The following is a 13,576-nucleotide window of genomic DNA, read 5'->3' on the forward strand; positions in this document are numbered from 1 at the left end:
TTTCTATTCATGTTAACCCTCTTAAGGAAATCGCAATGAGCCATTTTCACCTTTCCTACTGCGAAACAGGACTGTATCAGAATCTTTAGGAATGTTAATTTTTCAGGCCTCCAAGGACATTTTCACTAAGAAAAATGCGAGCTCCACAACCTCGCCCACTACGTGAATATGAAAACTCATCTGATGCAAAACCGGTAGGAACAAAGAAATGAGAGCAAACCACAAGTGTATCGCACACACCGTCACCCCGAGGGCCGTGTTTCTAGGCGTGGGGTGAAAAATGATAAACGTTAGTAAGGATTCCGAATAGCAGGTGATCACCACCCATCGTGGTGAAGGACATCGGTATCTGTTTAGTATAAAAGGATCAGCCAGAGAGCAACAGTTACTCTTGCAGCATACAAGCAGCTAAACACAACCCATCCAAAATGAAGGCTCTGGTGAGTATCCATTGTGTTCTTAGCGACTGCTTAAACTCCAGTACGCTATCTATGATGTTCTTGTAATGTTTACTTCTTACAATTCCTTTTTACCTTTGTTTCTTATAGTTCGCCATCACTCTCTTGGCCCTCGTGGCTTGCGTTTACTCCGTCGGCCTTGGTGCCGGTTACCTAGGAGCATACGGTGCCTACGGTGGCTTTGGCGGATATCCCGTCGGACGTGCAGTTGCTTATTCAACTAATATCAACCATGCTGGCGGATTTGGCGGTTACGGACTTGGAGCATATGGTGGATATGGACTCGGAGCCTACGGCGCTTATGGACTTGGACATGGTGGCTACGGTCTCGGAGCATATGGTGGTCTTGGTGCCTATGGCAAGTGGTAAAAAAACAAAGTAAGCGTCACTAATATCGTAAACAATTTTGGTTTAATAATTATGGATTAACAGCGAAGGAAATCAGATAATTAAGTTGATGAATTTAGTGTTTTAGTAGACAAAGTTTTCTTCATCAGTGCAAGATTTCAAGTAAACATAATCTAAACCTAATGTATATGACGAACTAACAGAAATATTACCAGTATGCTTTAAGAACTCATATTCTGTCATATCTAGAATGGGTCTTATTTATGCTGATCCATAAATCGCACTCTTCATATGTCACTTATTGTTTATGGATTTTAACAACCGTTTTCTTTTTGGCAGATTTGCAACAGGATTTCCGTTTCCAGCAGCCTGTGGAGGGATGCGACAGTGTACATATTTCTAGACCTTCTGTATAGCATTTTTCATAATAAAAATGGGTTGTAAAATATCGTATTGTTCTTTTACTGACTCATAGTTCAAATTGACGCCACCTGCTAAACAGTTCTCTGGAGAATAAAATCATGAATACGTTAGACATTGTTTACAATAACATTGCAGTGATAAACCGGTTTTCACTTGGAATTGAAACTGAAATTAACCTAAATTACTTGCGAAATGGTTTAACATATAATAATAAAATAGAATGGTTATGAATTTAATGTAACATTGATTTTGAATAGAAGCCTAAAATTTATACGAATATTTAGAACAATTTTGGAAGGTGTGTGTTAAGACATTTAAAATCCAGGTCAAAAATACCAATTATGAAAGTTTCCTCTTAATGAAAAATTGTAATATTAACAGAGTTTTGCAGGAAATTTGAATGACTGTTCGCTTCCCTGAATGATAAAGAAAAAAAGCAGCAGTTGTTTAGGCAAGATCAGAGTTCATATTTATATTCCATACTGTCAGAGTAGAAGCACAACTTCACATCAGCCACTCATGTGAAATAAACATCGAGTTATGAGACTTGCACTATTTTTTTATAAAGACCATTTACCACAAATAAACTGCTCTTCTTAAATATAATTTCATTTGAGAACCAGCACTGATTTTGCTAAGTATGGTTAGATGTATTTTGTAGGAGTAAAAGATACTTGTAATTTATTGTAACAGCAAACTAAAAATTCAGGTTTCAATATCCTCGATCTAGAATCAGTGACCGAAAGTGCATATGAGAGCGGTGTGTGTGTTGGATAATATTATGGCTGGTTTTTCATCACTCTCAGAAGCATTGAAGAAAAATTAGTCCTGTTAATGAATGCCAGGATCTCCATTGAAAATGTTTTCGTATGAAATCGCAAAGTTCTCCTACTCCTTTATTTTTTTTTAAATCAAAGAGCGAAATCAGCCACTTCTCGGAAATAGAAATGGACATAAAGTTCTTTATATACTATCTGAATAATATGCAGATAAAATTAGGAACAATACTGGTTTTTCTCAATGGATATTTCTTCTGAAAGAATCTACAGAACTGAATCAGTGATGTTAAGCATATTTTAGTATTAGGATATTATAGTAGTATAATCAAACTTTCTTCATAAAAAGGAATATTAAATATTCCACATAAGCTTCAAAAAAACATAATAATAATAATAATTCAGTGCTTTTTATTGTGTTTACTGGATGTTAAGACTATTAAAACTGATTTGCCATGAGTCTATTCATAATGTTCTTGAGAGATATCAATTGAAACTCAATATTCAGAACGGACATAAGAACAATGGTTTAATTAACCAGTTTTCCTGTCCCCAAAGTGAAAAAACAAAAGTGAAAATCAAATTCTCATTGTATCCGAGTTTTTATTTATTTGGATTGTCCCAGATTCGTCATTTCCACATGTCACTTATATTCAGAATCTGAAAATATGCGTCATGCAGAATTATTCCTAAGATGCCTTCATGCAAACAGAATCCTTCTGCTGTTTTCATTATGTGGAAACTAGTTTTCTCAGTCGTATCTGTAATATAATCTTCATAGTTCTCGACTGGTGACTGATCAACCAGCAGTCGAGTACTATGATTATATTACAGATACAATTGACAGCAGTGAGCAATTCGTTGCCCTCCTTCGGAAGGCGTCACAAAAACACAAACCTGCTTTTATAAACACAGGAAAATATTTTTCATATCTACCAGCTGACTAATGAAATATACGTCTTTAACTACACCTCTATAGCATACAAATTATATCAAGATGTTGTTAACCGAAGTATTCCTTTCTGAGTCTCAGCTCTTTTAACACCTTTATCTCTGATCATGATATGAATCAATAAATTTTACTGCAGTTTAATGAAAAGTTATTTTGCACATCTGATGATCAAAAATAAATCATCAGAAGCTTTGCTACAAACTTCATGAAATTTAGCATTCCTAAATCTTTTGTTGCTTTCAATGATTTATTAAAAACTGAAGCAATGTTATCTGTTTAACTGATTGAAGGACATTTATGAGATGCATCTTCCAAATCGGCATTTTTTGAAATTATGTACCGTCAAAAAGTTTTCTTTAGAATTGTGTTTGTGCATTCTGTTATTAACATTTATCAGATTTTTTATGCTGTTGCCATTTTAAGTGAGATTTGATGTAACTTTCCTTTTTTATGTACTAATAGCAGCAGTTTTCCATTTACAAAACATAGTTTAACTCATGATTAAATCAACATTATTTCCCTTGTACATATGAAGTGTATATCCATTCCCTAGTGTTATCAGATTTTTGCTGGGTTTTGATCATATCCTTGTATAACATAATTTAATAATTATTATCTTTTCTTGCTTGAAAATCTTTTCCAATACACAGTGAGTGTTTATGAAGTAGTGAGGCTTCTTGCGTTATTCAGAATGTGAATAAAGTTTTTTTTCGACCATTCTACTCACTTTTCAAACATGCAGGTTTTGAGACACCGAAGTCAAGAAAATACAGTATACTGCTACATACATCACTGAAGCCACATTTTCTTGAAGAATAAACCTTTTCTCATCAAAAATTCTTAATCTTTTTTCCGAATTACCTGTGTATATGTTATTTACCAATCAGTTTCCTTCCAAGATACTCTAATAGTGGGTCTAAGGCTGTGCATGTACTTATGATTTTCTGTCGCTGTGATTGAAAAATCATAATTACAACAAAATATTATGATACGTTCACGTGTGATTAATCATTCACAACAGTATTGGGTCCATCCCATTATTAGTCTGACTAATATCTATTTTATCAGTCCAATTTATGCCATTAATTCTTCCTAAGCACTGATTCAAAACCTTTTAATCTGTGATATTCTTGTTTTCCAGTGATCCAGCTCTCTGCTTTGTATAGCATGACCAGAATGGTCATTAAGCCACGTGGCCGATAGAGGAATTTGGTAATGAAAATTCAGCAATGATTCTGTATTACCAAATCATGTCTTGTGAGATTGAGAAAAAAAATTATGTGCTATCAAGTGAGGTGGTGTGCAACATTTTTTGGTGGAAGTGCATTTTTGTTTCCAAAAACATAACTACTGTTTCATTCTCATTATAATGTCTAATTCAAGATTACAAGAGTCAAATTTCGCTGTCCTTTTTCGCTTGTCACTGAGATCAAAGAGAGCCCACCATGCACATCTTGGCTAATTATAAGGTGAAGTTTTTTGTGATTCCCACCCATGAAAATGAAAGGTTGTTAACTTATAGTACATGAGTGAGTAGGGTGTTGTGTGTATGTTTTACATAATCCCGAGGCACTGCTCTAGAAACTAATGTAACCTTTTCAGCCCCCCCTCCACTTAAGTGGGGCAGTAATTTTGCACCAGGCAGTGAAATTCATCTCCCAACTGCTTAAGATAATCACAAATATCACCCACAATGGGATTTGAACCAACAACAGCTATTCCACTACTATACCATTGAACACATAACTCGTCAATCAAGTTTATTATAATCAGATATCAAAAATGGCTTCTGATCCTGATGGTATGCTGCATGTTATGCTCAATAGATGTGCTCCTGAATTAACAGATATTCTTCATCATTTCTGCAACTCAATTATACTCAACTGGCATCCACCCAACATCATGAAGTAAGCAAGTCCAAATTCAGCCAATTCACGTTAGGAACCCTTATCTGGTCTCTATCGATGAAAAAAGGTGAGTTAGCCGGTCTCATACAGAGGCAAGGGAGTTTTTTCACCCGGAAACTCGGGTTGCTCGTCCCCTGGAACACACATCGATTACAGTCATGAATATGTCCCAGCCATATGCTGGTCCTGATCCCGGATAAAATGGGGGGGGGGGGAGCAATGGTGAACTACCCTGTAAACATTTCACCAGGAATACTTTGTGGGCAATGCCTACAAGGTCACCTACGGTCGAAAACGACTGAAAGAGAAATAGCAACATCACTATCCTCTCACTACTTGTTGGGCAATGAAGGTTAATATTTTATTTCTCTTTCAAGCTTTCTATTAGCAGGTGCCTACGTATGCTGTTTCGCTCCTTACCGTTTCAACTACACTACTTTGAATGTATTCCGACATTCATTATAAAGAAGTCATGTTAGGGTGGTGGGGTTTGAGATCCTCTTGAATCATAAGTATATTGAAGCGTTCGTTAGATATAATACTACCTACACAACAATTTTGAGTTAGATATAATACTACCTACACAACAATTTTAGGCATGTGCCTACTTTATTTATTGGATCAGAGGAACGAATGTTATTTCGCTTCAAATGCCCACCGAATTTGTTGCTTCTCATCCAATTTGTACCTCCTTTATTTTAAAAGAAATGTCAGTGGGATTCCTTCTCTCTTAACCCTTCACACAAACGCGCTGTACTTGCAATTTCTCTTATGTGGGGGACGTGATATTAAACTATGAAGTTAATGTTTGCTGTGAGCGAATTCCCAATCCCTTCTGAGCTGACTGCTCGGATTATGAGAAGGTCACTTGGTTCCTATCCTCTCTGTAAATTGTATATTATGAGGAATGAAACACCAGCATTTAAGTTGAAAACATAAATATCCTCTTACTGTGACGGAAAATACTGTCAAAGGTGTGCAACATTACCCCGGAAAATGCAGATCGATGGATGAAAAGCTATGAATCTTTGGTTGGAAAAAAACAGTAGATTTTCACCACTGAGTGAGGAACATTTTTTTCGGAATATTCTTTAAAAAGTTTTTGTTCTTCCCACCGAAGTTAAACTAGCCTCATACAGAGATGGAAAGGTTTTGCCTACCAAAAAAAAAACTAATTTATTATCCCACAGACGGGCAAAAATTGACCTTGTGCTCTCTGTATAAGGTGCTAAATGCAATGTGTTGATCAGATGTAGCCGAAACGATACGGGACCTAGATCTGTGCTGAGAGTGGACTAGATGGGATCACCTGAATTAGGGGAGAAATATCGGAAACATGATCCAGACGAAGATAAATATCAGGAACATGGATGAAGGACCGTAAATAGAAAACAGAGATAGGAGTTCAAGGTAACCGATCATAGTTTCAGCCCCATGAAATCAGCCTTCCTGTACAAAAACTGGTCAACTCGAATCGCTTCGGATCAATATAGTTGATAGAAGGATCAAGTTTAGTGCGGTTTTCAGTTTGAGTTTATATACCAAATTGACATAAATATTACCCATAATATTCACACTGAAGATCTCTGGCAGCAACATACACACAATATAAATATTCGAATAAAATTTCAATGTTCGCGTTCATATGAATCAAAACTTCGCTGACCACAGAGAAATGCTTATTACGTTTTGTCGCATATGCTAAGTTTATAATATTAACAAAGCAGCACAGTTCCCTAATTGACTTTAATTCTCCTTTACTGAAACATAGGTGAGTGTCGCGAATACTAAAATAAAAATTCTAAATTTTACATTCATCCACTAAAATAAAATTACCACACTATTGTAACGAAAACGAAGAGACTTCAATTAAATAGTTAATTCATTGTACCAAATCTTTCGAATGAAAAACACTAATAGCGGATTAATGGGAGAAAAAATAAAAGATTTTTTTTTTATTTATTATATATTCCAAAGTATCAAGATGGCTGGTGGCTACTTGTTCAACGTAGTCAGCAATTTTCATGACACTATCTTAAAAAAATATGAAAAAAGGTTTATATGAATATAAACCTGCCGTGAACACATCCAAATTAGTTTATGGTGATTTCTGGCTACCTATCCTAATTCTTAACGTTGTTTTTATTTGCAAATCATTGTTGGGGTTATAGATTGAGGGTTGTAGCTGTTTTCAGCTGCTGAAAGTGGTTGAAAACAGCTACAACTCTCTCAGATCAGGTATATAGGATATGCTATATTTTTTTGAAAATCTTCGCTTTCCCGACTTATCCACAACCTGTGACGATGCTTTCACATGCCATATTCCTTCTGAGTGGAATATATTCTTTCTATAATCAACGGCAATCTCTGAGAATCAGCAAATAACTGCAGCCATATTTTATTACTTTACTGGATGTTTACGGATCGAAACGGTAGCGAGAATAAAGAGAATAAACGCATTTACACCATGCTCCTTTCAATAGCTTGGTTTCTGTTATTAACCTACTATGAACTAATATTTCACCTGGATTGTGAGTGGAATCTCGGATGTACTTGTGTACTAGCTAATGGCACATTCGATAGTAAATTATCATCTTACATTATCGGATCCCGTTTTTAATTTTTTTCAATCGAAAAAATATTACACAAAAAATGTGTGATATTTTTTCGATACATTTTTCCTGGAATGTCTAGAAAGAGGAAAAACTGTTACCCAGTCGTTCCTTAAACCGGTTAAATTGACCTCAGAAGTAGTTACGTACTCTAGGAAGAAAGTTGTATTAGCATTCTTTTCCTTCCCATTTCTCACCTGTCAGTCTAATTAGCCTTAATAGAGCTTGACGTGCTAGTTATTATACAACTTTCGAAATCGCACATAAAATTCATTTGATTTCACGCTTGAAATCAGGTCTGTTAATTCTGAGTTCCAGGAGGGTAAATAAAATTCACAGCATAACATTTTTGTTAGTAAATGAGAATGGAATATTGATGAAGCCTGCTCTTCTTTTTGTTGTCCATTCGAATATTAAGTGAATTTATGACATTACCTTCTGATGAATTGATTCTTCATTTTTGTTGAAGTTTTACCACATTTTTATATAATCTACTTATCTGATATTTCGGTTTTTGTTTCCACTGATGGCATTACTGACTTCGATCAAGTTTTGTGTAACACTAATTTTATCACTTAATTACCTTAAATAGGAAAATGACTAAAAATATCTTTTCTTTCTTAGAGTAAGTTAGAGAATAAAATTATACGCCCCTTTTTTTATCTGCTAATAGCTCAACGTTCTCTGCAAAAACAAAGTCAGAGTGCATAACCGTAAGAATATATGGAGGGAAATTGGAAATGTTGTGTTCACTTGAATAGGATAACATCGATGGGCGATTTCAACTCCTAATCTACCTTGAAGGTGCCCAACTATTAAGCGACCACCAGTACGGATTCCGTCGAAGCCGATCAACAGGAGATCTACTCTCACACATCACCCACCGCTGGACAAATTCCATGGAGAAATTCGGCAAATCCCAAGTAGTTGCACTTGATATTTCCAAAGCCTTTGACCGAGTCTGGCACAAAGGCTTACTAAGAAAACTCCCATCATTTGGACTGTCTCAAGACTTCTGCAGATGGATTGCCAGTTTCCTGTCTGGCCGAACACTATGTGTGATGGTAGATGGCTCCCTATCCTCTCACCATCCAACTAATGCTGGGGTCCCACAAGGTTCAGTTCTCTCACCGACCCTCTTCCTTCTATATATCAATGATCTACTTCAGTTTACCTCTAACCCAATATACAGTTTTGCAGGCGACAGCACATTACCCTCCTTCCTCTCATTTGACAAAGCCTATTCTACACAACTCTCTTTAACCACTACTGCCCTTAATTCTGACCTCCAAGCCATCTTCCAATGGAGCTCAGATAACCTCGTCAACTTCAACGCTAGCAAAACCCAATTCTGTCTTATTTCTCACAAAATAGAACCATTCTCCCCCCAATGTTTTTGATAACACTCAAATTCACAGACAAGATGAGATCTCTCTACTCGGAATTACCCTGACACTAAGACTCTCTTGGCATAAACACATCACAACCATTGCATCCTCAGCTTCCGAAAAACTAGGTTTTCTCTTTCACTCAAGACGCTACTTCACCACTAAACAGCTGTTAACATTATACAAATCTCAAATCAGCCTAGCTATCGAATACCGCTCTCACATTTGGAGTGGGGCTCCTAAAAGCTGACTCAAGACAGAGGAGAGCAATTAGATTGATAAATGACCCATCTCTCACCAACTCACTCCCCCACTTTCACATAGACGCTTGATCTCTGCGATTTGTATATTCTTTCTATAAATATTTCCATGGAAAATGTTCATCCGAAACAACATCAATAATTCCCCCATTAAAACACGTACAGCTTCCTCCAACATCCTTTCACAGTACGCCTTGAAACCCACAGAACAAGTTTCTTTTCCTCCTCCTTCATCCCTGCTACTGTGGTACAGTCTTCCCCCTGGCGTATTTCCCAAGGAATACAACATACAGGCTTTTAAATCAAATGTAAACAAGTTTTTTCTTTCCCAACCCACTACCCATATACGGTACTAACGTACTATAGGTTGACCAGCCAACCTCTCGTATATGGGCCCAACATAAAAAAAAAAAAAAAATTACACGTCATTTAATCAAAACAGATGTCAATTAAATCACACCTCAGATTTCTAATACTGAAATGGTTGCTCTGAAGTCATTCGTAAATACGTATAATTATGATTCCAGGATAAACAATTTATTAATAAAACTTAAATTAAAATTTTATATATTCGATGAATTTATTACAGTTAAATATAACAACGTATATGCTAACTGATTTAAATATTAAAAAACAATTTTTTTCCGGATGTTAAGTGATCATAATTGACTATAATAATAATACGGACAAAAACGTTTCTTCTAATAAACGCTTTGTTTAAATAAAAATATACCATTTTATTTCTGGTCTTATTTCGCGAAATTATTACAATCTAAATGTACCAACTTAATGACCAAAATGTTTGTTTTATGTGAATCCCAGAATAACCATAGGTCAACTAAGCTACCGGTTTGATCTTACTGGAAGAATACTTGTTTTCTTCAAGACCAAAATCGCTTGGTGATAACGCTGGATAAATATTACTTACTTGAGCTAATTTTACACTAATTCTTAGTAATATCACCTTAAAGGCTCAGAAATTTAAAAACGAAAATGTTATCAAGGAAATTTTAGCATCTAATAAATACTACGTATTCCTCTTAAAGATAGCGTTCATAATATTTTCTGTATTCCTCCTTGGAATATTTGTCTAAAAAAAACAAAAACTTACCCAAAACTGAATAATGAGTTTGCTACGATTCTTTAGCCCTCTTTCCTATCTAGTTGGTGAAAAGCCGGTAAAGGTATAGTACTGAAAATACCCGCGTAAATTTGATCATATGTTGCCTGCTGATGATACTAAGTTAATTTAGATAATTCCATGATGCTATAGGCAGCCAGCCGAAATGCCGTCTCTCAGGAATAAACATGATTGTGCCCTTTTCCCCTTCAAATAACTATCTTCTTAAATTCCTTCGTTTCTTGTATTCAGGATCCCCCATCGATGTTCTGAGAGGAAACACACCCATACATTTCGACGTAACGAAGTCTATTCACTTTCCTAAGTTTTTCGGAAAGTAAGATATTTTTATACAACATTTTAACTTTCTTAAGACTATTACAGTATCGTAAAAAACGACCAAATCAGTCCCATGTATTTAAAGTTTTGGGAGTCATAAAATGATTTTCTCTTTATAACAATTTCATCATTTTTTTTTCGATGAGTATACTACGAACTTACTGCTACACAAATTTCGCTAGCGGATCTACTATAGAATCCCACATTTGACAATTAGACTGTTTACTCAAAAGCGAAGAATGTTATGCTTATGGAATTAATATAAGAAAATTTAATTTTTTAAATATTTTTCTAAAAGCATTTAGAAGGCTTGATTTTAATTTAATTGTTCGAAATTAATAGTTTAAAGAAAACTTAGTACCCGTAGTTTAATAAGGAAGTGTGGTGTTATAAAAACAAATCAGATAAAGAACATTCATAAAATGACACCTTGAAGTGAATAAATCATTTTTCCAATTTTTTTAGATTGACAGAACTATCTGAAACGTAGGTTATAGAATGATCTTTCCAAATATGTTCACTGCATTTGCAATTCATGGTAAAGTTCTAATAAAGCCTTGTACAGACTTGTTAATACTTTAATATTTCCAAAAATTTATGAAAAATGGAACTGTTTCTTACAGGTTTGTTTCGTGAATTATCGGAGAATCATCGAAGGCCAGACGGCTAATTTAAATACCATTAATACCACACCTACTCCTAATAGCGTTTACACAATCCAGTTATCAATGAAAACCATGATTAACAGGACAGAACGACCTTTAAGTGTTTTACCGTATTTTGGGTCATTGTTTCGTGGAGGTTGAAAAACAAACGAAATGCACCCATAGAAACAATTATTAGAAAGAAAAAACTGCGGTCATTGCCATTTTTAATAGTTTGTCAACGGATATAAAAGGACCCCATCGACTGGTTGGAAGTATTCAGCAACTGAAGCGGTTCAACACTATTCTAGCACCATGAATGCTCTGGTAAGTATATTTTGCTGTATATTTACGTGCTATATTCATGTCTCATACTGAATTAGAACAATAGTAAAACACTAGTAGCAAAATGCTGAAGTAGGTTTCAGAATGCTTAATTTATTTAACTAAAAAGTAAAAAAATGAAGTTCAGTTTTCGTATAAAAGTAATGTAATCATAAGCTTGGATTCTTCAACGACTTAAAACTTCTAACTCTAACTGATTATTCCTAACTTAAGAATATTAATAAAAAATCTAAAAAAAACTGTACTAATTCCGTTTTATACTTCGCATACCTAGTCATTATAGTGTATATTTATTTCTCGGAAGAAATTTGAACTATGTTCTAGGAAGAGAAGTGAATAATTATTCTCTAAAGCTGTCAATATCTAAATTGCTGGACTTTGGAGGTAGAAGGGGGGGGGGATGAAAGAAACAAACCACGAGGAGAAAAATGCAAAAGGAATCTTTAACCGAGAGATTATAGCAGACACAAAAAATAGGAACTCCGAACCGGGACAGTGATCCATGTGAGTTTGGACATGCATTACTTCCAATTAAATATATGGCTATCGGTGCTAAGAAAACTGATTTTTTTAACATCTGCACTCAAGAATAATTTGTTTAAATTATTATAGAATTAATATAAGAAAATTTGTAACTAACCTACTTTCTAACCTGCAGGCCATGGTTCGAATTCAGTTGCAACATGTGTTTGCGAAAATTATTAGCTGGTAGATTACTTTCATCATCTGGTGTGATCCTATTATGTTGTTTATTGGCGGTCTCACGTGACAAGTAAAAAGTGCAAAGTCTTTAGAGGCAAATACCCGTGAAAAGGGATGAGAGAAAAACATGAAAACAATAACGAATGATTTTCTAACTTTTCTTAAAGTTATATTACTCTGGAATTGAAGACTTTGAAAAAGATAATCAATTTTGCAGTTTGCTGAAGAGATTAGCAACTGATTACATTAATCTTTTCGGGGCTATCCTTTGAACAGCTAGTTTCTTCATGACTTGGAGCATTTGTGATGCTTCATTTTGTTTCTTGTGTAATATGCTTTACTGCTTACGAATGGAATCTTAATAAAAACGATTTAAACAGGATTTTATACAACTTTAAAATAAGTGGGGATCACATGTAACTTGACTTTAAAAAATCTGTAATTTTCTTTACTAAAACTTCTTTTTTTTTTCCCTAGCTCGCTATCACCCTCTTCGCCCTAGTGGCATCCGTTTATTCCGTAGGCCTTGGAGGATATGGCGGAGGATACGGAGGTGGTTATGGTGGTGGATACGGAGGTGGTTATGGTGGAGGATACGGAGGGTATGGTGGAGCATATGCTGATGGACTTGGTGGATTTGGAGGATTCCCTGTTGGACGCGCCGTTGCTTATTCAACCAAAATTAGTCATCCCGGTGCCATTGGACTAGGTATTTATGGTGCTGGATATGGAGCAGGATATGGTTATGGAGCAGGATATGGATTTGGATATGGTGGTGCTGGATACGGATTTGGTGGCAAGTGGTAAAAGGTACGCATGCATTTTGTCTTGTAATACAAAAAAAAAATCCATTAATCATGATCTTAAACAAAACATTTAAACTATATGAAGTAGGAAAGTAAATTGCAAAATATAAACGAACGGTCTTAATAAGAACACTGGCAAGATTTTATTTTGCAGAGTTTTAGATCAATATTAGTTATTAATAAATGAATCGATTCTCTAAAAATTTTAATTAAAAATAAATCCCTCGATGAAATTTAAATGTTATATTTATTGTATTGGACACAGGTCGTGCATTGAATGCATAAGAAAGAAATTAAATAAAAATTAATTTAAACACTAACATATTAAATCGTTTTGTATCAGAAAATATCTAAAGGCTAAGATATTTATTTGGCCATTACATCCAGAAAAATTAGCTTCTCCCGCATTCCGACCAGCTTCCTCTTGCACATTTCCTTAACTTGTATTAAAGCTTAAAAATGCTCCGTGTAGAACAGTAATCAGTTGTAAACAAGA

The 13,576-nt window shown here is 35.1% G+C and overlaps 2 protein-coding genes across 2 annotated transcripts; both read left to right on the top strand.

The window, feature by feature from the left end:
* The first annotated feature begins 428 nt into the window (after positions 1-428).
* LOC150094361 (uncharacterized) lies at positions 429-11,389 on the top strand. The gene is made up of 4 exons (XM_090412449.1): positions 429-440; positions 549-816; positions 1,146-1,216; positions 11,207-11,389. The coding sequence occupies exons 1-4, from the start codon at positions 429-431 to the stop codon at positions 11,387-11,389; spliced, it is 534 nt and encodes a 177-aa protein (XP_090268575.1).
* Positions 11,390-11,542: 153 nt separating this feature from the next.
* On the top strand, positions 11,543-13,081 carry LOC150094362 (uncharacterized). The gene is made up of 2 exons (XM_090412450.1): positions 11,543-11,570; positions 12,777-13,081. Exons 1-2 carry the CDS (start codon positions 11,543-11,545, stop codon positions 13,079-13,081), a joined length of 333 nt encoding a protein of 110 aa, XP_090268576.1.
* Positions 13,082-13,576: the final 495 nt, after the last annotated feature.

Source organism: Typopeltis vanoorti, chromosome 22, assembly GCF_054136105.1.
Source record: "Typopeltis vanoorti isolate ZY-2024b chromosome 22, IOZ_Tvanoo_1.0, whole genome shotgun sequence".
NCBI classification, from domain to species: domain Eukaryota; kingdom Metazoa; phylum Arthropoda; class Arachnida; order Uropygi; family Thelyphonidae; genus Typopeltis; species Typopeltis vanoorti.

What these genes read in the sequence shown, in the direction of transcription:
- LOC150094362 (XM_090412450.1), top strand. Translation starts at nt 11,543, where the DNA reads ATGAATGCTCTGGTAAGTATATTTTGCT. An exon ending in TCTGGTAAGTATATTTTGCT is followed by an intron (nt 11,571 to 12,776) that starts GTATATTTACGT and finishes TCTTCGCCCTAG; the next exon opens with TGGCATCCGTTTATTCCGTA.
- LOC150094361 (XM_090412449.1), top strand. An exon ending in TGGTGGTCTTGGTGCCTATG is followed by an intron (nt 817 to 1,145) that starts GCAAGTGGTAAA and finishes TCTTTTTGGCAG; the next exon opens with ATTTGCAACAGGATTTCCGT. An exon ending in TACATATTTCTAGACCTTCT is followed by an intron (nt 1,217 to 11,206) that starts GTATAGCATTTT and finishes TGTTTCTTACAG; the next exon opens with GTTTGTTTCGTGAATTATCG.